At 39.1% G+C, this 26,785-nt stretch overlaps 1 protein-coding gene across 1 annotated transcript; it reads left to right on the top strand.

Annotated features, from left to right (window-relative positions):
• The first annotated feature begins 1,057 nt into the window (after positions 1 to 1,057).
• Positions 1,058 to 19,747, top strand: LOC103356002 (protein-tyrosine kinase 6). The gene is made up of 8 exons (XM_008280009.1): positions 1,058 to 1,655; positions 9,597 to 9,718; positions 11,505 to 11,668; positions 11,981 to 12,146; positions 13,619 to 13,780; positions 15,675 to 15,856; positions 15,951 to 16,104; positions 19,129 to 19,747. The coding sequence occupies exons 1-8, from the start codon at positions 1,258 to 1,260 to the stop codon at positions 19,308 to 19,310; spliced, it is 1,530 nt and encodes a 509-aa protein (XP_008278231.1). The 5' UTR covers positions 1,058 to 1,257; the 3' UTR covers positions 19,311 to 19,747.
• Positions 19,748 to 26,785: the final 7,038 nt, after the last annotated feature.

Raw genomic sequence — 26,785 nt, forward strand, 5'->3', positions numbered from 1 at the left:
TCATCACCTTTGTGAGAAATATACTAGTTCTCCTGTACAAACAGATGAACTATAGGTAGAAGTTCCATCTGTGGCTGAACCATGTTAGCAGTGTTTTACATCCTCCTATTGTCTTTTTTGTTGCTGTTGTTTGTTTTTAAATGCTGTATATCCACACTTTAAAGTTGCTACCAGATTTATAAAGCAGTGTGGGCACATGGTTCTGTTTGATCGTAAATTCAGTTTGCATCTCTTTAGTAAAGAATCATACCATGTTTTTGTGAAAAGTAAAGAGAATATCTGGGAAAATAACTGTCAGTTAACGGAGTGCATTTGGAGTTTTGAACATTATATAGTTCAAAAAAGAAGTTGAATTCAGTAAACCACAATGTGTTTTTTTAATGTAAAGACAGCATTTTATACTAGAGATTAAAAAAAAAAAAAAAAAGTAATCTAATACACTATTGGGAATGTGAGTGTTGTTTGAGGAATTCCAAAATGTTATACCCTTGTAGGATGTGTTTAAGTTCATTTATTTATTTTTTAGGTTTGTTAAATGTTTTGGGATTCGGAGATTTGCTTTTTTTTTTTATTAGTTTGTGTAAATAAACATGGTGAACACCGTGAAAACTGGATCTGCTGTAAGTGAACATAAATCTAAAACGCAGAGTTTACAGAGCTGTTCTTTTATCCATAATGCGTCACTGCAAGGCAAATGTATTTAGTCACAATATAATAAAATATAATGCAGTGAGGCAGTCGGGGATTCTGTATTGCTTTTGAACACTTATTATTATTCTGTTGACCAGCTTGTCTTTTTGAACATTAACCTTTCTGATTCAACACACATCAGCTGAATTTGCTCCTCTGTTGTCAGTAACCTCTTTAAATGTGCATGTGGCAAAAGAAATGAACTTGTAATCAGCTGACCTTTAACACCCCATGTGTCTCTCAGCAGGACTTCTGTTCTCAAAGCTTTGTGCGGCTCAAACAGGTTACACCTTGTATATGGTTTCTGACGCGTCCGTCTGTCATAGGCGGGGTTCCAGTGCGTTTTCTTGCTGCCAGGCATCAGGAAGTTCAAGTCAGTCCTCTGAGCGCAGCAGTCGCACTCTGACCGGGAATAAAAGCCAGCAGCAACAGTTTCTGAGAGGGCATTCCGAGGATTCCTGGCGCTCCATCCTCTCTACCTGTCCGACAGGTGTAGTCGGCTGGCCGCACCGAGGCGCACCACAAGGGACTAGCTGGCTCCAAGCGGGAGGGCATTCATGGTCATCTATGGGTGAGTGTCTGCGGAAAGCTTGTCCGTGTCTGGAAACACTATGGCAGAGGATTTTCAAAAACAAAAAGCCTTCTCCTGGAGGAGAAGAAACACCAGGAAGAGACAGTAGCAGTGGCGGCGGCGGCGACGTGACGAGACAACCGAGCCAGCCGGCGACCCAGAAGAGGAGCCAGGAGAAGCTGTCGGACGGCAGCTCCATCTACACGGCGCTGTGGCCGTTTGAAGCCCGGCACAAGGACGAGCTGTCCTTCAATGAGGGAGATCTGTTCCGTGTTATCAGCCGCAGCGGGGACTGGTGGACCGCACGGAAGATCGACAAGAACGGATGCGTCCTGGCCACCGGGATTGTGCCCAACAACTACCTGGGGAGGGCCGAGTCTCTGGAAATGCAGCCGTGAGTGTTTGATCTGAGTAAACCAACCCTTCATTCTACTCTTTACTATCAAATTCCTAAAGCCAGCTGAACTTTTGTTAACTCCATTCCTTCTCACTGCTTCCATTCACTGTACATTTGAGGTATTACGCGCGCAGTTTAACCAAAAGTTGAGGTGATATTCTTATTGTTAGTAGTCTATAACTGGAGGAAGTGCAGTTTAATTGTTAAATGGAGTAAATTATATTGCAATTTCGACTGCATGGAGAAATAAAGGACTTTCTGGTCACCATAAATCATTGTATGTACCATATAGAGAGCTGTAGACACTGCAGTGCATACCACACAGTGCAGTCCGATCTGGGCACCTCTGCTCCTGCCACATTTTACAAAGCAATTGAAAGTCTAAAGCACGAAAGTACAAAAACATGTACACATTTTTTTCCAAGTGGTGTTACAGATGTTCCCTGATAACACAGCTTGCAGATAAGCAGAAAATACACTGCTGGTCGGAGCCAAATCAGTCATAGTTTCTCAGTTGCACCAAGGAGCACAGAAGTTTTAGGGTTTGTTTTTTTAGTGCACATGGTTCAAGGTTCAAGGTTACTTTATTAATACCCATGGGTAGATTTGTTTTCTATTTGGTTTATATTTGACTAATTATTTAAATTAGACATATAGATCAAAGTGATTTTGATGAAACATCACAATATTAAGCTTTGATTTTGTTGATTTTCCTGGAAAAACTAATATGTCCACAGACCACTGAATAGTTAAAAATGATGCAATTCTCTCTGTTTTTAAAGTTTCTTGCTCAAAAACAACATGTGATTCAATCCTGCCAGTAGGGTTTGGGGTTCAGAGGGTTAATAGTTAAAACAGCCACAGTCCACAGTTCACTGTTCTGATAGTTTGGTTTTTGTAATGTGTTGCATTATCATTTCATCTCTGTTCTGCTTCAAGCTGCAGCCACATAAATCAGTTTGCTCTATGTTTACATAGATATATAAAACACATGCACAGTCCAAAGCTGCACTTCTCACAACGCTGTGCAACGCCTCCTCCAAACTTTCTATTTTATTACATTAGTAAAAGTAAATATCAATGACTTGATATTGGACCTGAATTTGGACTTGAACAGAAAAATTTTAGTATATTTAAACACGACAGACACTTTAAAAGGACCGCTGAACTGATGAAGTTATTTAAAGCCACTTTCAACCTCAACTTGTGAGAAGTGCAACTGTATTCGCCTGGGTTCTCCTTTAGGCTTGGTGTTTATCCAAATTTCCTCAAAAACTTGCAGTGAACACATGTTGGTAAACACTGACTTGACTCCAGCAGAAGCTTCAGCTGCATCAACATCTAAGTAACATCATCGTGTCAAACAGGAGGAAATGTGCCAATTAACACTTATCAGCTTGTTAATACACTTGAATTAACCTGAATAAGAGCCAGCTGAAACACTTGAGTTGACCTCACACCAAATAAATATTGGTCAGTGGTAGTTAAACTCTACTTGTAAGTCCACAACTACATTTGTATGTTTTTTTCAAATTTCTATGTATATTTTTTGTACATTTTACTGCATTTTTGACTTATCCATAATGACAGAGACACCAACACAATTTTCTGTCTCTTAAATTTTGCTCTATTTGCCTAATATGAGATCGTTTGCTTTATAAGATCATCTTATACAGTTTGTTTTCTTTGCAAATGGGATTATTTCATATGGAAGCGCTGAACTGCCACTCCTCAAAAAAAAAAAAAAACGGATCACGTTTGAGAAAACAGTGGGCGGAGCACGATAAACAGAGGAATATGGCTCATTTACACGATTTGATTAAATTGTTCTTCATGCTTGGGTTGAGACATGGTGAGATTCCATACACGAGACTCTGCTGGTACACTAAGATTTCGTGGAAACTTCAACAGTGGAGTACCGCTCAGTGCTGCCATGGTGTCGCCAGCTGCCACTGCAACGACCATGTGCCCGTTCTCAACCAGAGCACAGGAGTCCTCCTCCGCCGACACCAACGTGAAACCTCATCACGTTACAATGAGATAAAAACGTATCTCGTTATAACATGATAAGTTAGTATGTTGTTAAAACGTGATAATATCTCGTTATAACGTGAAAAATATCTCGTTATAACAAGAAACTTTTCAGGTTATAACGAGATACTGATCTGTTTTATTTTTTGTCTTTGTTTTGAGGAGTGGCAGTTCAGCGCTTCCATAATTTCACATGCTCTGCTTTGTAAGAGCTTAGCGCTGTCATCTGTATTTCAGAGTGAGTGTACAACAAAGATATGTGCAATCTTTGTTGTGCACTCACGCTTTCATTTGTCTTTATGTTAGCTCAGGGCTGTTAGTATTTCTGTACGTCCTTTAACTTTGTATGTTTTAAATCAGCATGTGTTAAACTATTATCCATTATCTATACACCACTTAATCCTCACTAGGGTCGTGGGGGGGCTGGAGTCTAGCCCAGCCGACTTAGGGCGAAGGCAGGGGACACCCTGGACAGGTCACCAGTCTATCACAGGGCTACACTTAGAGACAGACAACCAAGCACACTCACATTCACACCTACGGACAATTTAGAATCAGATTCAGATTTGTTTCATTGTCATTGTAACAAGTACAACGAAACGTAAGGTGCAGTCCTTTCAGTGCAAAAATATAAATATAATAAGTTGTAGAACAATAAAAACTTTGTAAACACTATATACAATATTAAGGAAATATATATATAAAAACAAGCAAAAAGAAATGAACTCTATATACAAGATGAAATTAAATAATGAGCACGGTGTATTATTTCACAGACTGGATATTGGGCAGAGGTAGTGTAGTTGTATATTGCACATTATTTTAACTGGGAGGCATTTATTATATATATATATATGTTTGTTATATTAGAATTATCAATTAACCTCAACATGTTTCTGAACGTTGTGGGAGGAAGCCGGAGAACCCGGAGAGAACCCACACTGCACGGGGAGAACATGCAAACTCCACGCAGAAAGATTCCGGTGCCCCCACCGGGACGCGAACCAGCAACCTTCTTGCTGCGAGGCAACAGTGCTACCAACTGCACCACCCTGCAGCCCATGTGTTAAACCTACAATCTTAATTGTTTTCATCTAATGTAATCACATACATTTGGTAAAATCAGGTTGTCTTTAGATGCCAGCTACAGACTTCATGTGAGGAAAAGCCTCATGTGAAACTTACAAAATATAGAAATCGCTCACATTTAGAATGTTTCTTGGTATGCAGCATCCGTGGAGCTTTGGATAAAAACCATGTGGCAACATTTCCATGACTTCTCACTCTCCACTGCTGTTTATCAATTTCCCTTAGTCTCGAACAGCAAGTGGCTATTTATAGAGCTGAATTAGAATAGAGGTCTAACTCCTTGTTGTTTTTAATTTTCTGCATCGCATATATCCAGCCTATCTCTCTGTTGTGTGCAACACTGTGAGAAATGTCAATAACAGCTTACATAATGTCAAACCCCTGTCTGTGTGTCCCAGCAGTGGTACAAACTAGGACGCAAACACAAACGACAGGCAGCTTCACCACTTCTTGTTTTGTCTGCCTGTCCTGCTGTTTATTGCTTCAACAGAATAGGAAGTGTGCAAACTGTGGGTATTCCCATATGTCAGATAGAAAGCTGCAATTAATTCTAAAGTTCCTCTATTCTATGCTATTCTATTCTAGTTTGTTGTCCAATGAAACATCTCAGTTTGGAGTCATAAAGAAAAATGTCATATATTATAGTCTAATATTATACTGTATATTTTGCCTCCTGCATTCTTTTGATTAACATAAACATTTAAAGATATTTGATGCAAAACAGTCCTTTATCCATCAATATATACAGCGCCCTCCATAATTATTGGCACCCCTGGTTAAGATGTGTTAAAAGCCTTAAAGTAAATTAAATTTTTATTGCAGAAGCACTCTCACACTGACAATTATAGAAAAATGTAACCTTCAACTCAGTTCAAATGAATTGTTGGCAAAAGGGGATTGTACAAAGTATTAACATCAAGGGTGCTAATAATTGTGGCACACATGATTTGATGTAAAAGAATTTTTTTTAAATGTGGGATTTTTTTTCACACGGAATAAATGCACTTGAATTAAAGGTTGAATTTTCCTCTTTTTTTTCATTGTGGTTCTATAATATTTAGGAAAAAAAACTGAATTTCCGAGATGCTAAAGAACACATCTTAACCAGGGGTGCCAATAATTATGGAGGGCGCTGTATTTGAGGAGAAGTCATTAACCATTAAATCCAAGTGAGAGTGTAAGGAGTACACACAAAACATAACAAATGGCATGAACGTGGTGAGTCATCTTAAATCCATCCATCCATTATCCATACACTGCTTAATGCTCATTAGGGTCGCGGGGGGAGCCTGAAGCTGGAGTCTATCCCAGCTGACTCAGGGCGAAGGCAGGGGACACCCTGGACAGGTCACCAGTCTATCACAGGGCTACACTTAGAGACAGACAACCAAGCACACTCACATTCACACCTACGGACAATTTAGAATCACCAATCAATCTCAACATGTTTTTGGACTGTGTAAGAGGAAGCCGTAGAATCCAGAGAGAACCCACGCTGCACGGGGAGAACATGCAAACTCCACACAGAAAGATCCCGGGTTTTCTCACCGAGACGCGAACCAGTAACCTTCTAGCTGCGAGGCAACGGTGCTAACCACCGAGCCACCTTGCAGCCTAGTCATCTTAAATCAAGAGCATAATTTACTGAATTGTGTGCAAAAGTTCATTTTCTCTTCGTGATGCCTCCTATATACCTCAGCCAAACTTATACAATACCAGTATGATTAGAATCAATCACAGTTTGCAAAATTGTTATTGATATTAATTATTGAATAATAATTATTTTGTTGATTTTATTTTTTTTTTAAGACCATCACTGTTCTCTAGAGCCCATGTTAACGTCTTCACATAACTTCTGCCATTTGATCAATATGTACAGAGAAAATAGTACAGGACCCTGTGGAACTCCACAGGAGAGAGGGGCAACAGGTGAGGCACATTCACCAAGGCGAACACAGAACCTTATGTTGATCAGATAGGACTCAAACCATTTAAGAGCTATTCCTTTTGTGCCCACACACTGTTCCAGCCTCGCTAAAAAAATAGCGTGGTTAACTGTTTCAAAAGCTGCCGACAAATGTAAAAGCACTAAAACTGCAGAGTGTCCAGAGTTAGCTGTTAAAAGAAGATTGTTAAAAACTCTTTAAAGGGCAGTTTCAGTACAGTGGTACACCCTAAAACCAGATTGGAATTTTTCATAAATACTAAATAATAATAATAATAATAATAATAATAATAATAATAATCAAGTCAAGTTTATTGTCATTTTGCTGTACATACTCAGGAGTACAGGCAAGATGAGAGAGTGTTTCTTCAGAATCATTTAATTTGTAAGTTTTGCGGAATGCACGTCTGTACACTAAACATTCACTCTCGCTGTCTCCTGAATAATAGTAGTCATAAATACTCCCCCTGCGCAAGAGCACAGGGAGACTCCTCCGAACCAGGGACAGTAATGGTAAACACAACAGGCAGATGATCCGAAATACATGTGTCACAAATTTCACTGATGCCGACACATAAACCAGAAGACAGCACAAAGTCCAATGTGTGTCCTTTCTCGCGTGCCGGGCCAGTGACAGACTGAGTGAGGTTAAAAGAGTCCCAAAGATTAAAATAGTCTCTGACCAGCAGTCTGGGCTCACAGCACACATGTATATTAAAATTTCAGACATTTAAAGGCAATCGTGATTTCCGGGTATGGCACTGAGCTGAACGGCAGCATAATCTAGAAGCTCCCAGAGGGTTGATCATCCCCTTACAAATTTACAAGATTAAAATAGACAAAAGTTGCTTTGCACTTTAGGACAGGGGATGGGATGAAAGACGGAGAAAATCGCAACAAAGCGCAGAACTACAAAATGAAACTTTGGAGAGAGAAGACGACATTAGTAACGAGTCCAAGGCTATGGAGGCTATTCAAGCTGGCATCATTGCCGAGATACAGGCATCACGGGCGGAGGTAAAGAAAGATTTCACTGAAACTATCAACCTACTGAAAACCTGTACAGGCCCATATCAGGACTAAACATAGACTATAGACGGTTTGCATCCGTAATGACAAAACACTTGGAAAACATAATCCCAGAACTGATTGACTCAGACAGGCTTTGTAAAAAAAATAGATAAACACAGGACAATGTGAGGCGAGCATTACACCTTATTGACAATATGAGAAAAAGTGACAAAGAATCAGTAGTTATAAGCCTAGACGGCGAGAAGGCATTTGATTCAGTCCGGTGGGATTATTTATATCTGGTCCTCAAATGGTTCGGCTTTAACTCCCAGGTTATAGGATGTTTGAAGTCTTTATACTGCTTACCTACAGCCTGAAATAAAATAAACGGGAATCTATCCTCACCAAGTGAAGTGAAGAAGTCATTCAGGAGAAGGGCGCTAACACTAAGGTTTTTTCCTTTGCTGTGGTGATTTTACCATCAATATAAAACTAATCAACTGGTCCTTCTGTTCCTCAGATGCTGGCAGTGCATGACGACTCTTGTGTTCATTCTTGCAGCCAACAACAGAACATTTAGTGAGCTTTGCTCAAGGCTGAGACATTCTAGAGTTAGCAGAGCCGCTCTAGAAAGTCAGTGAACCTGGTGGACTGAGAGGCAGCTGGTCACTGAATGTTTCACCTGGAAGCGGCATTGATGAGGCAGAATTGTTGACATTTTTATTTCGACATTTATCGGTAACCCAGTGTCTATAGTGAAACTGTATAAAATTCTTACAGGCTTGTAAGGCTGGGAGGCTATCTAAGGTGAGGTACAGCTGGAGGTTAATGGCAAAAGAGCCGTTTGTGTACGTTCACAGCTTTTTTATTTTTAATAAAAATTCAACCTTTAATTTAGGTCTGTGTTTAGTCTTGTGAGACTTTTCAACTCACATTATATTATTCCAAGACGGGCCCAATTCCTTTAAAGATTAATGTCAAATACCGTTTTAATCGCAGTTTGCAAAAAGTTAAGTCGATCCTATACAGCCAAAATGGATACCAGTTGCTGCTCGGCAGCTGGTAGCTTGTCATTATACAGTCTGGTTAATCTTAAAAAACAGAAGTGCAGTCTTTGTACACATCTTTATAATAACTGAGGTTTCAGCCTCAGGCCACCTCCAGAGATCTGATTCATAACCTGATGGAGAAAGATAATCAGTGCAGTGTAACAGTAACAACAGCTGTTTTCCCCTCACTGTTATGCTTCCTTATCCTTAAAGACTTTTGAAGTGTTCAGAAATGTTGCCAATAGGAACCGCTCATTGCCTTTGAACTATGTGTAGGGTTTGGAGAGTGGAAGCAACAGACACTTGCACTTGTGGGCTCATTTTTATATATCTTCAACTAACATGAAGCTATTTCTGAGTCCTCTCCATTTCTAGTCAGGGTTATTCTGTTTCTATAGAGGTGCAGGACTTTACATTGCACTGGAAAATAATTCCAGAGTGAGTAAAAATGTGACAGGATCAAAAAACTTGGGTCCAGAAGGCCAAGATGACTGAGCGCAGTGTCATAGAGACACAAACAAAAAAGTAGCAGTTACTGCACTGCACCTACACATGGGCTTATCACTTTTAAACTAGGCATATTAAATTAAGCTTAGGAGAGTGGAAGCAACATAAAAAGTTTAACACCCCCAAAGCATAAATTGCCAGATCTTGTGTACACCTGAGATTCATCTAAAGAGGACTAAAGAATATCTGATCTACCATTTTCATCCTATTTCACGTCATTATTTTGATGATTACAGATTTAAAGTCTGACTCCATGCAACCACATTCTAATAATTACTTCATTCATGTCCTTCTGTCTTGATTCAGGTGGTTTTATGGGAAAATGAACCGCTTCGAGGCCCAAGGCCACTTGATGGGACCAGGAAATGAAGTGGGAGCTTTTCTCATCCGACACAGCGAGAAGGATGACATCGGATACGTTCTCTCAGGCAAGACGACAAAAAAGGGAGTTTTATAGACAAGAGCCATAAAGAGATTGAGAGGCATGTGATGGGTTAAAGTACAGTGACGGAGAAAGCAGTTTCACTTCAGTTTGCAAGCTGCACATATTTCACAAGAAGGGAAAATAAGGAGTGAAACTGTCAAATAAAAGGACAATATTTGGCTTTAGATCTGAATGGTTTAAACCAACAGGGAGCCCGAGCCTCTAACAAGAGGTTTCTACATATGCATACTATAAGATTTTCAGCATGCTTAACTCTCTGAACTCTCAACACTTTCTGGCCATGATTTTTATTAATTTTTTTCCCTCTGGTCTCATTTTGACTCTATGCGGGCTCCTTTTTGTATTTTTTTTCTTTTTTTTGCATTTTTTTTTTTTAACAATATGAAGTCCTGCACCACTATGGAATTTGTCCATTTTTTTCTAAAACCAATAATCAAAGAAATATAACTTTAGGTCTTCTGTTTTTGTTTTAGTTTTTTGGTTTTTAATTATGGCATTATAGCAGTGTCATGCTGCACAAAAGATATTCTTAGTCCTCTTCAACTTGTAGCTGTGGTTGTTCTGTTTCCATAGAGGTACAGGACTTTTTTATTACAGTGGAAAATACCAAAACAAAAACGTGATAAGATCAAAAAACACCGAGAAACTACTTCAGAAGGTTAAGATGACTGAGTGCAGCGTCAGAGACGCAAACAACAAAGTAATAGTTACTGCACTGCACCCACACATGAGCGCATATAGGACTATGACAATTAGTCATTGTTTGCTTGGCAAAAAATGCTTCCTTCTAAGAGCTCATCCATGTGTGACAGTCACACTCACAAAGCATTTAACTGATGGCCTTTCAAAGCCACAGAAAATGTCAGTGTTTGTGTTTACCATCATTTTAAGCAGCCTGCTAATCCGCTCCTTTCTAAATAACCCTACATTGGTTTTCAGTTTAAGTGGCATATTTTTGTCATTTCCATTAGAGACATGGCTGCGATAAAGTCTGAAAGCAACAAAAGGAAACAGCCCAACTGTTAATCCAGATTATCCAAACTACTTTATAACTACTTTAAAACTACTATAATATTACACTAGTTGGTTATTCTCCATTATCAATAACATTGTATGATCTCAGCCTCGTTATGTATTATAAGCAGGTGAAGTGGTATTTTATATATATTTTTAACTTACATATTAGAGTTTTAATCCCTAATATGTAAATTACTCAGTTAAATCACACCATAAATATCACTATACAGTCCTAACCTCAATATTTACAATCATAATCTGCATGTTTGGGATTTTTTTTTTATTTGATTAAATTTGTTTTTATTATCATAATTTGTCTAAATTGGCATTTGTGTTTTTATTAAAGCTCCTTTACAAATAAAGTTATTATTATGATTAGCATCATTATTATTACTTTAATAGAAGTAAAATCTGAATAAGTGCAGCCAAAATGTCAGTAATAAACCTTTATTGCACAGAAGTCCACAAACAGACAGTTTTTGTGTACTTGTAGAAAAAAACCCATTTCCATTTATTAAGCTCAAAGGTTGGTCATCACTTGTCTGATTATCTGAGCATTGCGGTTTCATTATGTGCTGTCAGTTTTATATTTAGCTCCTTCATGTCCAGAATTCAGAAATGATATAAATACAGTGTTATTACAACTGAGGCAATAGCCAAGTTAACAAAAACATTTTTAAAAAATAGCATCCACTGAAATTGTAGCATTTTATGTACTTTATAGGTTTAATTTTGTGTGTATCTTTCCGCAGTGAGGTCAAGCAGTCGGGTGAAACATTTTAAGATCCAACACGCAAATGAGAGTAATTTTCTCGTGGAGCCTGGCCACAAGTTCGACTCTCTGATCGATCTTGTGGATTACTACAGCGCCAACAGCCTCACCAGCACAGGCAGACTGGGGAGCCCCTGCAAAAGGGTGAGGCAGGATATGTCGGTTGTCTTTAAGCTTCTTCATTTGTTCCTCCTATGCCTGGTCATCTGAAAAAAAAAAAGAAGTGTCAGAAATGGCGTCGAAAAGAAAATTAATGAATACAGCTGTAGCTAGAGCATAGTCCATCAACTTGCTGCCTCGTGTTTTTAGGATTTGGTAGTCAAACATTCTCTGGTTAAAACTGTAAAGATCCTTTCTAGACATCTTTAGACTTTTGTTTGGGTGCAGGATTGTGCATATATGCGCCATGTTTCATGTCTCTATGTGACATACAAACCTGTGTGTTTCTTCAATCAGAAAAAGCCCGACATTCAAGACCTGAGTCACTTTACAGTGGATGAGTGGGAACTTCCGAAAGAGGAGTTTACCGTGATGGAGAAGCTGGGCAGTGGCAACTTTTCTACTGTCTACAAGGGATGCTGGAAAAACCACATCAATGTTGCCATCAAGATCCTCTCAAATGGTATTTTATCATCTCAGCTGATCAAATGAATATTCATTTAATAAATGGGTTTGTGATTATGTAAAACGATTCAGACATACCAAGAAAACATCCCATTCAGACACAGTTAAAGACAGACATTGAGACAGATACAGACAAGAGACAGGGGGTTTGGCAACAACAGTATCGTATGTTAGTCCTCAGAGAGTTAAACAACAGAGAGTAGTGAATCAAAATCAGAGGCTTTTGTCACAACATCGGAAACTCTGCATTAGATCTAAACATAGAATGTGTTGGACCAACTGCTCCTGGATCCTGTGTTACACACTACTTGAATTAAAATGGAGCGGTTCATACAAAGGCTGAGAAAAGGTGCTGCAGCGAAGTACAGCATGAGAAAAAAATCTTTTTTTGAGCATTAAGGTGCATAAACGTGTTCCAGTAGAATCTGCATAATATGGGTCCTTTTAAAATACCTGATTTGGGTGATTTTTTTAGCCTATTCAATTCAATTTTCAATTCAATTTTGTTATTACATACAATTTACAATAACAAGTCATCTCATAGCGCTTTAACCTATCAGTTGCATCAATGTACAGTATGCCGCTATCATTGAGTATTAAAAATGTACTATGTGCACACTGTATCAAGTGACTTTTATTTTATTGTGCACAAATTAAAATGTGCAATGTCAGTGACACGCAGCTTGTTTCATCTGGTAGAGACAGAATACAAATGTGGCTTTTCCAGATCTTTCACAGTAATCCCCGTTGATCCATTTCTGATGCTATGATGCATAACTGGCAACCAAGCAGCCTTTGCTATGCTTGGAATCGAAGTGACACAGTGGCAAAGTATTCTTTTGAGTTGTGCAACAATCTGTGAATTTCTTTCTTTTGTTTCCTCCCCAGTTAAAATGTTGTCCTATGTCAATGCTAATCTCTGTCTCACTACGGTTTTGATAGTCGCAGCCTGTTGTTTTCATTCAGGACAACTGGACTGATTGTAAACATGCAGAAAGTAAAGGAAGTGGAGAGATTTAGAGCCACTATAACAGCAGTCTTTTAAGTAGGTCACTTATCTAATGAAGCTGATGACTCATTTATGACTGTAAAGACATTTTACTCGTGTCTCCTACAGTGTGCTGACCCTGCATAAAGGCGGGTCGCTCACATTGTGCAACACACTGTTTCTAGAATAACAAGATGGGGTGAGTTTCTTAATAAATGGGCGTGGCACCCAAAATGAAGCAGCCACCTAGTGAATACAAACCATGTCTTCTCTCTACAGTTTACAGTTGATTTTTGCCAACATGTGACTTATTTGTTAAGCACCGCAGTTTGTGGCCTATTTCTTTAATAGTCAAGATTTCAGTGTGATTTCCTTGTTGCTACTTTCTATGCCTCTCTCTCATGTTCCTCTTTTGTGTCTGTTCCTTTTTTTTTTAATCTCTTTCCCTTTTACTTTCCCACATTTTAATTCTCTCTTTTCAGACTCCGAGATGAACCAGCGTGAGTTTCACAGAGAAGTTCAGATCCTGAAGAGCCTCCGCCATCGTCACCTCATCTCCCTGTTCGCTGTCTGCACGGCTTCGTCACCTTACTACATCATCATGGAGCTGATGGAGAGAGGCAGCCTGCTCAGCTTCCTCAGAAGTAAACTTCTGTGTTCTTCTGCTTCTGTCTTTCGTGGGAAACCATCAATGTGTGCTGTAGTGTCAGGGTGAGGTTAGCGGGTTTAGGGCTTTGGTTTTATGACAGGTTACTGATACTGTTCTGGTGTCTTCTAAGATTGTGTTCAGTATTTATGCCATCATGGGTTTTTTTAGGTTATCCATCTGCTGTCTCATTCTTTTGTCTTTGCATGTCAGATAATAAGTAACACTACCTGTAAAATACAAACAATGGAATATATAATGCATCCTTCCACACTCGCCACTGCGATCTCTATAAATTGATGAGGTGGCCTTCCCTTTATACTCGGAGGCTTCACTACTGGTTTCTTTCCATTTACAAGTCAATTCTGGGCAAGACACCTCCCTACCTGTCCTCTCTTCTTCATGTTGCCCATAATTCTTAATGTACTAGGTCTAGTGAGTACATCAAGCTCATCATCCCCAATACTTCTACTATTTTTGGCCCTAACTCTTTTCACTTTGCAGCAGCTAACAATTTGAACACCTTACAAAAAATCCTCAAACTTGCAACTTTGACTCCACTCACCACCTTCAAGCTTAAAATCCCACAGATTGTAATTGACTGTTGCTCCTGCTGATCATGTCGGACTTTACTTACACACATACTTATACACACACACACACACACACACACACACACACACACATACACACACACTTTCTTTACACCTCATGCACATCTTTTTTCATTCACATGCATATGCTCCCATGCTTCTTGCTTGTTTACTTATGTTATGTTGATGTATCTATTTGTGTCTGTAATTTACATATGTGTTTGTTCCCGCTGGCACCTCTTGGCCAACTCATGTCTGCAAAAGAGAACTGGTTCTCAAACATTTTTACCTGGTAAAATAAAGGTCAAATAAAAATATAAAATATCAGTAGCTTAAACAATTTATTAACTCTAATACTGACATTGTATAAGATAAACTCTGAACTGCAACTATAAAAGTAGAATTCCTGTTATTCAGTCATAGTGTTTTTTTGTTTTTTATTTGTGTGCTGTCCCAAGATTTTCCCAATCCGGTCATCTTTATGAAACATTTGTGGAGGTGGCACTGCCTAAAACAGCCCACTAGTTCCTGCAGCGTAAAACTATTATTACCCACTATTAATTAACTAAATATGATACCTGCTTATCTCTCAAAGACGAGAGCTGCTAAAGATCGGCATGTTGGCCCCATCGTTGTGAACATGCTAGCATTCACACATGGTTGTTCTTTATGAATCGAGCATCTAATGTAGAGCTGCTGTATGTTCTTAGCCTCATTTTCGTTCTAATCAGTCACATAAAAATGTTGGCTAACCTCAAAGTTGAGTGGTTAGGGCGCTTACTGCATAGGTGTAAATAACAGAAGCAGAGAATTTCCAGTTCCTATCCCCAACTCTTGTTTTCCGTATGCTCTGTGTGTCAGCCCTGCTCTTGTATAATAAGGGAACACCAAAATAGTGAGCATTTTGCTTAAAAATATATTGTATGCCATTTTATATTATATTATATGATCTTTAATTGTGGTGTTATATTCACTGGTAACTGAAACCACTGATAACGCATGTAAGACATTGTAAAAGTTTTGACAACCCTTAAGTTTATTCTGGACTTTGGCCGCTTCTGCCAATGTGAGCTTCACAGGTCCAAATCTCTGAAGCTTTATCTCAACTCAATTAAGTTTTTAAGATTATAAGAGTGATTTTGTGTGCTTCATGCAGCACTGATACAGCTACAGGACAACTATGCTTTATGATCAGCAGATACTGAAAACATGACGTGTACCAATTTGTTTTACCTGTAATGTAAATCAACGTGCTGTACAGTAATTGTCCGATTTTCTGTTGTTTTTCTTCTGTCTCAGGTTCAGAGGGGCAAACTCAAGACATCGCATCACTCATTGACATGGGTGCCCAGGTGGCTGACGGGATGTCGTACTTGGAGGAAAACAAAAACATCCACAGAGATCTGGCGGCTCGAAATGTCCTGGTGGGAGAAGACTACATCTGTAAGGTGGCTGACTTTGGGCTGGCCAGAATCGTCAAGGTAGGAGGTGGGAAGGTTTGCAAGTCGGATTTAAAAAGTCAAATCAACAATGGTTGCTTTTAAGACAAAGATTTTTATTTTTTTTTCCATTCAGGAGCCAATATATATCTCAGAGGATAAAAAGATTCCTTACAAGTGGTGCGCTCCTGAGGCCATCAGCCACGGAAAGTTCTCCAGCAAGTCCGACGTCTGGTCCTTTGGTATTTTGCTCTATGAGATTATCACCCATGGAGGCACTCCTTATCCAGGTTAGTTTGAATGACTACGTTTTTGGGTTAGATGCTTTGAAAATTAAATTTTTAGTCTACAATAAATGATGAAATTCATTATCACATCAGAGTATTTGTCTTGGAAATTTGCAAGACTGGCATACCAGTGTCTCCGTCACAACTATGACCTGCAGCGGACGTTGTAATTGTGTTGTGCTATGAAACTTCCTTCTGTTATGGCTGTAGTTTCTTGGTCAACTGGTCAATGGGTTTGCCGATATGATCTCATCCAACTGAGTTCTCATTGGTCAGACGGTTGCTGGTGTTACTTTAATAAAGAGAAAAGCCTGTTCCAGGATAAATCAGTTATATTTGGTGGTGGAATAACAGACTACCACCTCCTCGTTTTCACAAATTTGAAAAAATAATGGAGTCTGCTAGTTCTAGTTTATTTACTGACTGTTTACCCGGTGTCAACTTCAAACTAACTACGTCATGGGCAGGCACATGCTAATCTGCTCCAGGTCTGCTCTTATAAATCAGAGGTTGTAGTATTTTCATGAGCCTCAAGCCAGTTGGTGACAAACTATTTTGAAAGGTGTCTTATACAGAAATTTACAATAAGCAAACAAAATATGGAAGTTCATTTGTAAATAAACATTTGGGGGAATACACAGCTTTTCTTTCTTTTAGGCAATTAGATGAGTGGATGTATACCACAGGGATGTTAGCTTAGCATAAAGGCCGCCAGCACCTCCAAACAAAGAAACCCATCTGTCAGAACTGAAAAATCAGAAGTGCTGATGGATGGATAAACGTTTTTTGTATTTTTTTTAGCGAGAAAGACTTAGATTGTGTTCTACGTGCACTTTGCAAGTGATGGACTGAATATTTTCCCAAGATGGCTGTTTTCCCGACTTTTAGACGTTGTGCTAAGCTAAGCTAATGACCCACTGCATCAGCCTTAAGCTTGAAATACAATCATGGAATTAATGGTTAATTTGCTCTACTTTTTAGAAGTTCCATGAATACAGGCAGTGCATGCTGGTCTCCTAGTTTTTTGTTATTATTTCACTACAAAATAATCAGGTGCAAAAACTATAATACACTGCAAATACTAGACTTCATGTTGATTTAGGCTAATGAGGCTGGCTGGAGAGATTACTTTGGCCTTTTTAGTTCATCCAGAAACAATCTACTGATCTTTTCAACTAACTGTTAAAGAGTAATTACGTTTGTAGTCGACCAACACCAATTACTGCATTCCTACCTGCCACCTATTCAACTTTCTGTTTGATGTCCTCAGTTGGGACAAAATGTTGGGATCTTAATTGATCATATATATATATATATATATATATATATATTATATGTCATCTTTATTTCTTTTTCCAGAACCGAGGATGTTTTGTTTTTCTTCCTCAACCTTTTCTGCTTTTCCTCAATTGCCTCACATTTTTGTTAATCCTAGCTTCTTTTCCCCACCACGTTTAAGATGAGCGTATGGAATATACCTTAATTGTTTTTAAAGGATATGTTCGCAGTTTTTTTATAGTCTGTCTTAAAATTGCATACCCATACACTGAAACAGGTTTGACTTGCTGTAATCGTCCTCACTGCACACGCCAGTCATTAAAACATCTCTCTCCAAAGCTATTCTGTGGTAACTGGCAGGTGATAAAATCCACAGTCGTTGTTTGAAGCTTCCCTCATTGAACCGACAAACATCATTTTATTCTCCAGTTTCGTGGTTTTTGTACGAATTCTCTCTTTTTATTTGGAGCCTTCCGTTTCAGCTCAACAACAGCAATGTTGGTGGAGAGTCACGTGATTTGAGTCACACTGCTGACCACGAATGAGGAAACAAAACCTCTTTCAGTTTATATAAATTTAGAGACTTTTTTTAAAAAAGATTTGAAAGATGATTTACTTGGCCTTGGAAATTGATGCATTGCTGCTCTTCCTGCATATTGGATTGCAGATACCTTGAAGTTCAGCTGGTTTTTCACTAGATCCAAGTCATGATCACCAGAGAATCCACCTTCCTGGGCTTCATTCTATGCGCTCTCCACACCCGGTTGGACCATCAGCCCATTAAAGGAACTGTATTACTAGATATCACAAGACCTGAGTTTGAGTTCCGTCTCGGATCATTAATATAATTTTATATATATTTTTAGGTCTTATTTTGACTTTCATTTTTCACTCTTTTTTCCAGATAATGTTTAGTTACGTTTTCAGTAGATGTTTGGTTTACCCACCTCAGTTTTCAATTAGGTTTAAGAAAGGATCATGACTCCAGTCTTCCAGATGTTGATAATCCAAAAACCTTTAGCAAAAAAGCAACTGGGCTGTTTGTTTTAGTTCACCTCTCATCCAAGAGGCGAAACGTTTTCAAGGTGAAATGAACAAAGTGGTAAAGTATGGTTAGTTATAAACATACCTAAGTAGTTTTGGTACCTAAGCTAAACCAAGTAGTCCTGGTTCTGCAGAACTGAAAAAGGCTCTTGGATGAAAGGTGAAATGACTGCTGAACCTCTGAGGGTCATAGTGGGTGTAATGCGCCTACTGGGGCTGCTAGAAGGTGGAGGAGGTCCCTACTGGTCCATATGTAATGGAAATGAGCATTTGTTTTGATGCAGTGGATCATCTGAAATCAAGTAATACTGTAGCAATTCAATCACATAGAGGCCTGACTGAAAAGCTTAAAAGGATTAATCATTCATTTCAAGGTGCTTCAATGTGGCTAATTCAAGTTTCCAGTTTAAATTTCCTATAAAATGACACTAATTTAGCAGGGGTGTTTAGCAAACGGTGCCTAGCTAATATTCATGGTGTGTCGGTGGGCAAATGAGGATAAAAGCATTGGTTTAAAGTGTGCTCTTTATTCAGCCTCAAACACATCAGGTTGAAAGTTAGCTCGCCACCATCAGAACCAAAGCTTGCATGAGGATTTACTTAGAAAGCCCCCAGGTGTGTCTACAGATATTTTAGTGCAAACAGATGTTTAATACCACTTCTGCTTTTCTGTCTCCTCTCTCTGCCCACTTTTGTCTCTTTCAGCTTTAGGTAACCAGGAAGCACATGAGCAGATTATGACAGGATACAGGATGCCAGCACCAAAGAATTGTCCCAACTTTCTCTATCAAATCATGCTGAAATGTTGGAGTGCTGAGCCGGCTGACAGGCCAGACTTCAGGTCTCTCAAGATGCAGCTGGACAACTGCTCCTATGAGATGGAGTGATCTCCTGCATTTACAGATGAGCAGCAGAGGGTCTGATACTGAGCAGGATGGGAGCTTTTCACTAAGGACATACCTTTAGAAAAACAGACACAAAACTTTGTTAACCTGCAAAAGTTAAAAGTTTTCTTAATCGATTCATGAGGAGATTACTTTTTATTGAGCTGAGATCATCATGAAATAAGGGAAAGAATTTTTAGAATGAACTGTTTAAGCCATATTTTTAATCTATCCAACGTGAACAGTTGTGACAGTGCACTGAACACATTGATCTTTCAATCAGTTAAACTTGAGGTGCACAATAAAGCTGAAGAAATTTGTCACAGTAAAATGTTTCATTTCAGGCTGTATAGAGATAATTACTAATAAGTTTTCAATGATCTGTTTCTAATAAAGATAAACAAAAAATGTTGATATTGAATTAAACTGCTTGAATGTAACCCCTTTTATTTATTCAAGTAAACATGTAATCATTTTACTGTTAACACAACCAGGAAAAACATACCATAAAAATAAATTAGACACAAAAATAAATAAACACAAACTGGCGCAGTTGGTAGCACTGTTGCCTTGCAGCAAGACGCCGGTTCGCGTCCTGGTGAGGACACAAACTTTCTGCGTGGAGTCCAAAAAGGTTAGTTGGTGATTCTAAATTGTCCATAGGTGTGAATGTGAGTGTCCTTGGTTATCTGTCTCTAAGTGTAGCCCTGTGATAGACTGGTGACCTGTCCAGAGTGTCCCCTGCCTTCACTCTAAGTCAGCTGGGATAGGCTCCAGCCCCCCGCAACCCCAGTGAGGATTAAGTGGTGTATAGATAATGGATGGATGGATGGATGGACAAAAATAAATAAGGATAGAGGAATGATGTCTCCTGGATACACATTAAATAAAGAATGGTGGCCTGGACCCCACTCCCACACTAACATCACTTTCACCAGCCCTCAGAGAAGATGGAGGTGATTGGTTATACAGGCATGTGGGTGTTCTTAGACCACGGAGCCTGTCTCACAAGGGCAACCACCAGTCCTTGTCGGCTGGAGCCATCACCAGGGAGGTCTGTGGACACCCAGGCAGTTGCAGATTCAAAAGACCTGCATAGAAGAGGAAGAGCGATGTAGGGCGAAGGGGCTCCATTATCAAGGTATGACAGGATGTTTGTGAGCCAGACAGGGAGCACATTTGAGTTCTGTTCAACTAAACTTCATCTTTTTATTATGTTAGTTCATGGCTGTTTGCATCTGATGCATTTAAGTGAAAATATCAAACACTATGGCAAATAATTAACTTATTGATGAAGTATCTATCACAGACATATATTGCTATTGTTTCATCTCCCAGGTCAGACATTAAATATGTCAGCTTGGGCCCTAAGAATGTGATGGGTCTTTTTATAACTATTTTGTTGCTTGTTGTTAAACAAACAGTAATCATTTGTCTGTTTGAATACCATTTTTTAAAGAGTTATCCTTGAAAATTTGAAGCTTCGATCTAGATGGTGGGATGACAGATGCACCCACAATAACATAACAGTTAGACATGGTTAGTAACTTAACATCATTCCTTGTTAACGTGCAGGTTGCAATATGTTACGTTCGGTTTTCAGGTAATTTGCCAAACTAGTAATAGACAGAGATGATGCAGGCCAGCCCTAATATTTTCCAGATTCATCAATTAAGAAAATGTTATTTTCATCTCTAATTTTCTAAACTAATTTACTGTTTGGTTACAAATGCCTAAGGTGATATTTTTTAGCAACAAAGAGACCAAAGCATATTTAGTATATATATATAATATGTTTTTTGTTTTTTTTTAAGTTGTTTTTTTGGCCTTTGTGCCTTTATTGATTGTGCAGTGAGAGAGAGACAGAAAAGTGGGGAAGAAGAATGGGGGGAGGACATGTGGGAAAGGGCCATGAGCGGGATTCAAACTCATGACCTCCACATCAGGACTGTAGCCCTGTACATGGGATGCCAGCTCAACCAGGTGAGCTATGGTGGCGCCCAGTTTACAGGTATATTAAGAAAAGCAAAATTCCTGCCAAATTTTGGGAGAATTTGGTTTTTACTAGAATTAATTACATTTGATTATTAAAATAGATACAGCTTAAGCAGCTCCAAGCCATGCATGATCTAATCATTAGTCATTAATTGACTTGATAACTCTCAGCTGTCTGCAGTATTTATCTTTCACCAGCAGGTGGCAGCACAGACACACTTACTTTCTTTTCTAACTAAAGAAGCGTGAAGGTTTTTTTTGTTATATTTTATTTTATTTCATTTTTACAGTACTCTTGCTTTCAGTACTTTAAACTAATTCAGTCTTTGTTTAGCTGTGTGTTTGGAAATGTTCAATCAACTAGTAAAACTTATGAGAGCTGCAACATTATGGCCAAAGTGATGATCACAGTCATCCATCCATCTATTATCTATACACCGCTTTATCCTCTGTAGGGTCGCGGGGGGCTGGAGTCTATCCCAGCTGACTTATGGCCAAGGCAGGGTACATCCAGGTCACCAGTCTATCACAGGGCCACACAGAGAGACAGACAAACAAGCACATTTGCACCTACAGACAACTTAAAATCACCATTTAAAGACCCCAGGCCAAGATTCGAACGTGGGTCGACAGCGCTGCATCATCGTGCCCCCCCCCCCATAATCACAATAATTTGAATCAAACTTTGAATCATTTTAAACATCCATATCACAGGCAATCATTCAATTGTAGGAAGCCAAAATCGTGATGGAAAGGAATACTCAACTACCTGTGCAGCCCTACCAATAACCTTGTCTGCCTGATAATTTATACTGAGATGACATATTTCTTCTGTAACGTTCCAATCTCTCATTTGCCTTTTGTACGAGTGATCTTTTCAAACAGAACAATGTGCATCTGTCACTCAACCATTTTGTAAAATATTAATTGAGTCCGGAAGAAGTATATTTATTCAGTGACTCACAAGAAACAAAAGCAAAATAGAACCCAAAACTTGTCTTATTCTGGGTGTTCTGTATTTGTTGTCCATCTAAGTTGCTGATTAAATTCTTGGTAAAACTTTACCTTTACTGTTAGATTTGTAACTGATGAACTGCAGCACTGATGTTCCTGCTAAACACCCGTAAACAGCCATAAACTACTGTGAAACTGTTTCCAGTCTATAAATAATGTAACGACAATAATAAGTGAGGACAAATGTTTGTTTCTGTTTGCGTTTAAGAACACTTTCAGCACGTATGCGTCTTTTGTGGGTGTTAATGGAAGTGGCTCGCAGTGAAAAGTAAAAGTGTGCTTGTGTGTGTGTGTGTGTGTGTGTGTGTGTGTGTGTGTGTTTCCCAGAGGTCTGCAGGTGTTAGATTTCATGCTGCCTCTTGTCCTTCTGCCACTGTAGTTAACTGGGTCAACAACGTTAAATATTTGACCCCTTTATTTTCTCTGGCTCTGCTGTTCAAGTTAAACTTCAGGTTTATCGGCTGTTGCCAAAATGTAAATTTACTGTACTGAGAACATTTTAAAACGGTTTGGTTACATTTTGATCCTAAGACCTTTAAGATTTATATAAATAAAGGATATGTCTATAAGATATAATAAGATGATAAGGCTTTTATCAACTCACCACAACCCTAGTTCTAGTCCCATTCCCAATGAATTTCAAGGCTGTATAAATTTGCTTCATATCTGTCTCCATGAGGCCTGCACACAAAAAAAGGATAAAATATTAACTGAGGGTCACGTTAGTTGCAATGAATAGCACTTTTTCAGACAATATAGAACCAAATATATCTTTGAGCTGCAGAAAGTGGACGGAATTGCCATCTTGCAAAGGCTGACATGTTCACACTCCTCAGAGATTCAGAGATTTAGTCTTAAAAATGTAAAATCAGTCCCAGAGTCCAAGGTGATGTTGCTTGTTTTGTAAAACCAACCAACCACAGTTTACAGTGACATAAAACAGATTTGAGTGGTTGAAAGAGATGATTGCTTAATTATTAGATGATTAAGTGTCTTTTGAGTCACTTTAGCATCAAAAAGGTGCTTCCCTATCTGTTGGAATATTTGGCTTTGTGAAAGAAAGTCTCCACACTGCTCAGCCTCCTCTCCTTGTTTCTATTTCCTCACTCTCAACTTGTCTAATTCCTTCCAATGTGAAAGCCACACACATATGCACACCATCTATCCTTCAAAGCAAGGCCTTTGTCTCATGCCAGTGAATTTTTAGAAAGTACGCTCATCAGCAAAACACCTTGGATACATGTACCAGAGACCACATGTGGGTTGTCACATAGGCAACTCCCCACATCGCTCATGTGTCTTGGGTGAGTGCCAGGACGAGATAGTGCATGAAACTGTATATGGGCGAGAACGTGTGTGTGCTCCCATTCTGCAGAGTCACGTCGCCCTGTTAACCCGGTTCATCCACATCAATGGAGGACAGTCAGAAATAGAGTCTTTTAGATTGGACCCACTGACCTCAATACCAAATATGTGATACTCAAAGTCTGACTAACAGTCACATTTACAAAAAAGACTCTTTCATGTCAGAGTAAAAACAGATTTCTACAAAGTAATGTTAAATAAGAATATACAATTTAAATTAAGTGACCGCATTTGTATTCACTCCCTTCACAGTGTCTCAAATCATTCAATGTTGGTGAAGCCGGTCGGCGCTAAAACTCCAACAACTGGTAAAATGCAAATGGTCTGAGTGCAGTAAAAGGGTCTCAAGTGATTATTGTATAAAGACACCTAAACTGGAAAGTCCCGTCACTGGTGAATCAGTACTCCTGGCTCTAACTACCCCATGAAGACAAAAGAATGCTTCAAGCAACTCCATAAAAAAGGATGAATGAAAAGCACTAGCCAAGAAAATTTCCATGTCAAAGCTTTAGGGCAAGTGGGAAAGAGAAAGCCACTGTTGAAAAAAAGCTCATATTAAATCTGTAAACTGAAGTTCACTAGAAGGCATGTGTGAAACTTTATTGAGCTTTTTGGACAGTGTGAAGTATGGCGGTGGCAGCATCATGATGTTGTAATGCTTCTGGGCAGCAGGCCCTGGAAGACCTGTGAAGTAAAATGAATCCAGCAAGGTATGGGGGAACCTGATGCAGTTTGTAAAAGAACTGTGACTTGGGAGAACACTTGTTACACAGCAAGACATTGACCCAAAGCTTACAGCTAAAACTACACAGAAATGGTTCAAGGAAAACAAAGTGATTGTTCCAAAGTGGCCAAGTCAGAGCCAAGACCTCGAGCCAATTGACCATTTGTGGTTAGACTTGAAAAAGGCTGTTCACTCATAATCCAAATGCGGCATGAAAGAGTCTGAGCAATTTTGCAAAGAAGAATGAGGTAAAACTGCAGCGTCCAGACATCGAAGGCTGAGACCTGTGCACACAGGCTCAGTACTGTAATAGTGCATCTACTAAATATTGACTTAAAGGAGGTGAATGCTTATGCAATCACCTATTTTGCACTTTTTGAAAAATCTTTAATTCATTGACATTATTTTGTAGAAATCTGTCTTTCTTTGAAATGAAACAGTTTTATCAAACAATTATATTGTAATATTGTTATATATATAATGTGTCCAGTCTATGACAGGATTTGAACTAATGCCTTGTCCACACATAGCAGAGTTTTTAAAAACCGAATATCCTCCCCCGACACACCACCTCATTTTTAGAAAAAAAATCATCCACACCTCACCATGTACGTGCATTGTCAAGCACATTCATGAGCATGCCAAAACTTTAGATGGCAGTAGTTCCCCAAATCATATCCAATCAGAGAAAGCTTCCATCTCTCAATGTCGTAAAATAACCGTCCGTAACGTCATCCTTAGCCTGTGTTCTTGTACATAGAGCAGTAGCTGGGCTTGTAAAAGCAAGCAAAAGGCCAACACACTTTTGAGGGCATCCTTGCTGTTTCCGAATGTAAAACAGGTCGCATATGTGATATAAGAACATATTTTGTCGCAGGCAGTGATGTTTCGATCAGAAATCCTCGGTTATTGATGTTCACATACAGACGCTTAAATGGGGCAAATCTTCACTTTGGTTGGAGGTTTTTGAAAGAATTGTTGTTTTGTTTTTTTTTTTAGATATTTTTATTTAGTTTAGAGATTACAGGTACAAACATCAGAACATAAAACAACATATCCCCCACAGACATCAAGGTATTAAGGATGAACAGCTTAATAGATGACTACGCATACCCATATGAGACACAAACACACATGCAAGCAAACATGCAGATGGCGTACAATAGACAGGCAGAAGGCTTTGTGCAAAATCAAAATTCAAGGGGCATCAGAGACATTGGCCAGGTAGTGGCATCCTAAAAGTGAACGTGTCCAGAAATTTCAGTCCATGCTCGTCCATATAGACCCCTCTGTAGAGCCCGGGCTCCCTCCTCTCCAATATAGTCCAGAAAAGGATTCCAAATATTGAAAAATTTAAACGGATTGTCTTTCAGGCAGAAGCTTCAAGAGGGACAAGTTCCATAATGTTCCTGATTCAAAGTGAAGTATTCAGGACAATGTCCAATATCCAGTGGAGGAGAATACAGGTTAGGTTTACTGCAGAGAGCTGAACACCCAAAATACAGGAAATGGGTTCTATGGATAGTTTCTTCTTGAAGATATTATCAATTTCCTTACATACAGTGCACCAGAAGTCAGTTACAAGGGGACAGTCAAAAATACAATGGAAATATGAGCCTTCTCTAATTTTACATTTGTTACAGTATTTTGAAAGCAGAGGATTAAACTTGTTGCATCTCAGTGGGGTTATTTGAAGCCGATGTATGACTTTGAATTGCAGTTCCTTTGCTTTGTTTGTAGATAACCTGAGTAGCTCTGCCAAACCCCACTCCACTCATCATCAGAAATAGTAACCCCAAAATCAGCCTCCCAGAAGGACCTCGCATGAACAGTGCAAATAATGCTTGGGATTAAAGAGGTCCCATAAAACTTAGTGATGAGTTTCTTAGAGTCAGAATTTTGCAATGTATTCTCCATTGTTGAGAGGTAGAATCCATTAGGATATAATTTAGTGACAGAGGTAACAAAGCTGCTCACTTGCAAATATCTAAAGAAATGGTTTTGCTGGAGGTTATATTTCCCTCTAAGCTGGTCAAAAGACATCACAGTATCATTCTCCACTAGATCACCTATAGTCCTAATACCCCTTATGGCCCAGAGGGAAAAGGAGTGGTCCCTGGAACCAGGGGGGAAATCAGGATTTGAGTGGATAGGAGTGAGGAGGGAGAGGAAACCCTCTTGATTCTCAAATTTTCTTGCCAGTCTCCAGGTTTTAAGGGTATTCAGTAGAATACAGTTGTTTTTAACATTAAGGCTAACCCATTTCTTGGAAATATATAAGAGATTGCAAAGAGGAACAGGGGTCACTGGGGAGGTCTCCAAGGATAGCCACTTGGAGTCTGGGTCCTCTTTAAACCAATGCCAAAAATAACTGCATAAA

Source organism: Stegastes partitus, unplaced genomic scaffold (genome assembly GCF_000690725.1).
Source record: "Stegastes partitus isolate 25-593 unplaced genomic scaffold, Stegastes_partitus-1.0.2 Scaffold179, whole genome shotgun sequence".
Classification (NCBI taxonomy): Eukaryota; Metazoa; Chordata; class Actinopteri; family Pomacentridae; genus Stegastes; species Stegastes partitus.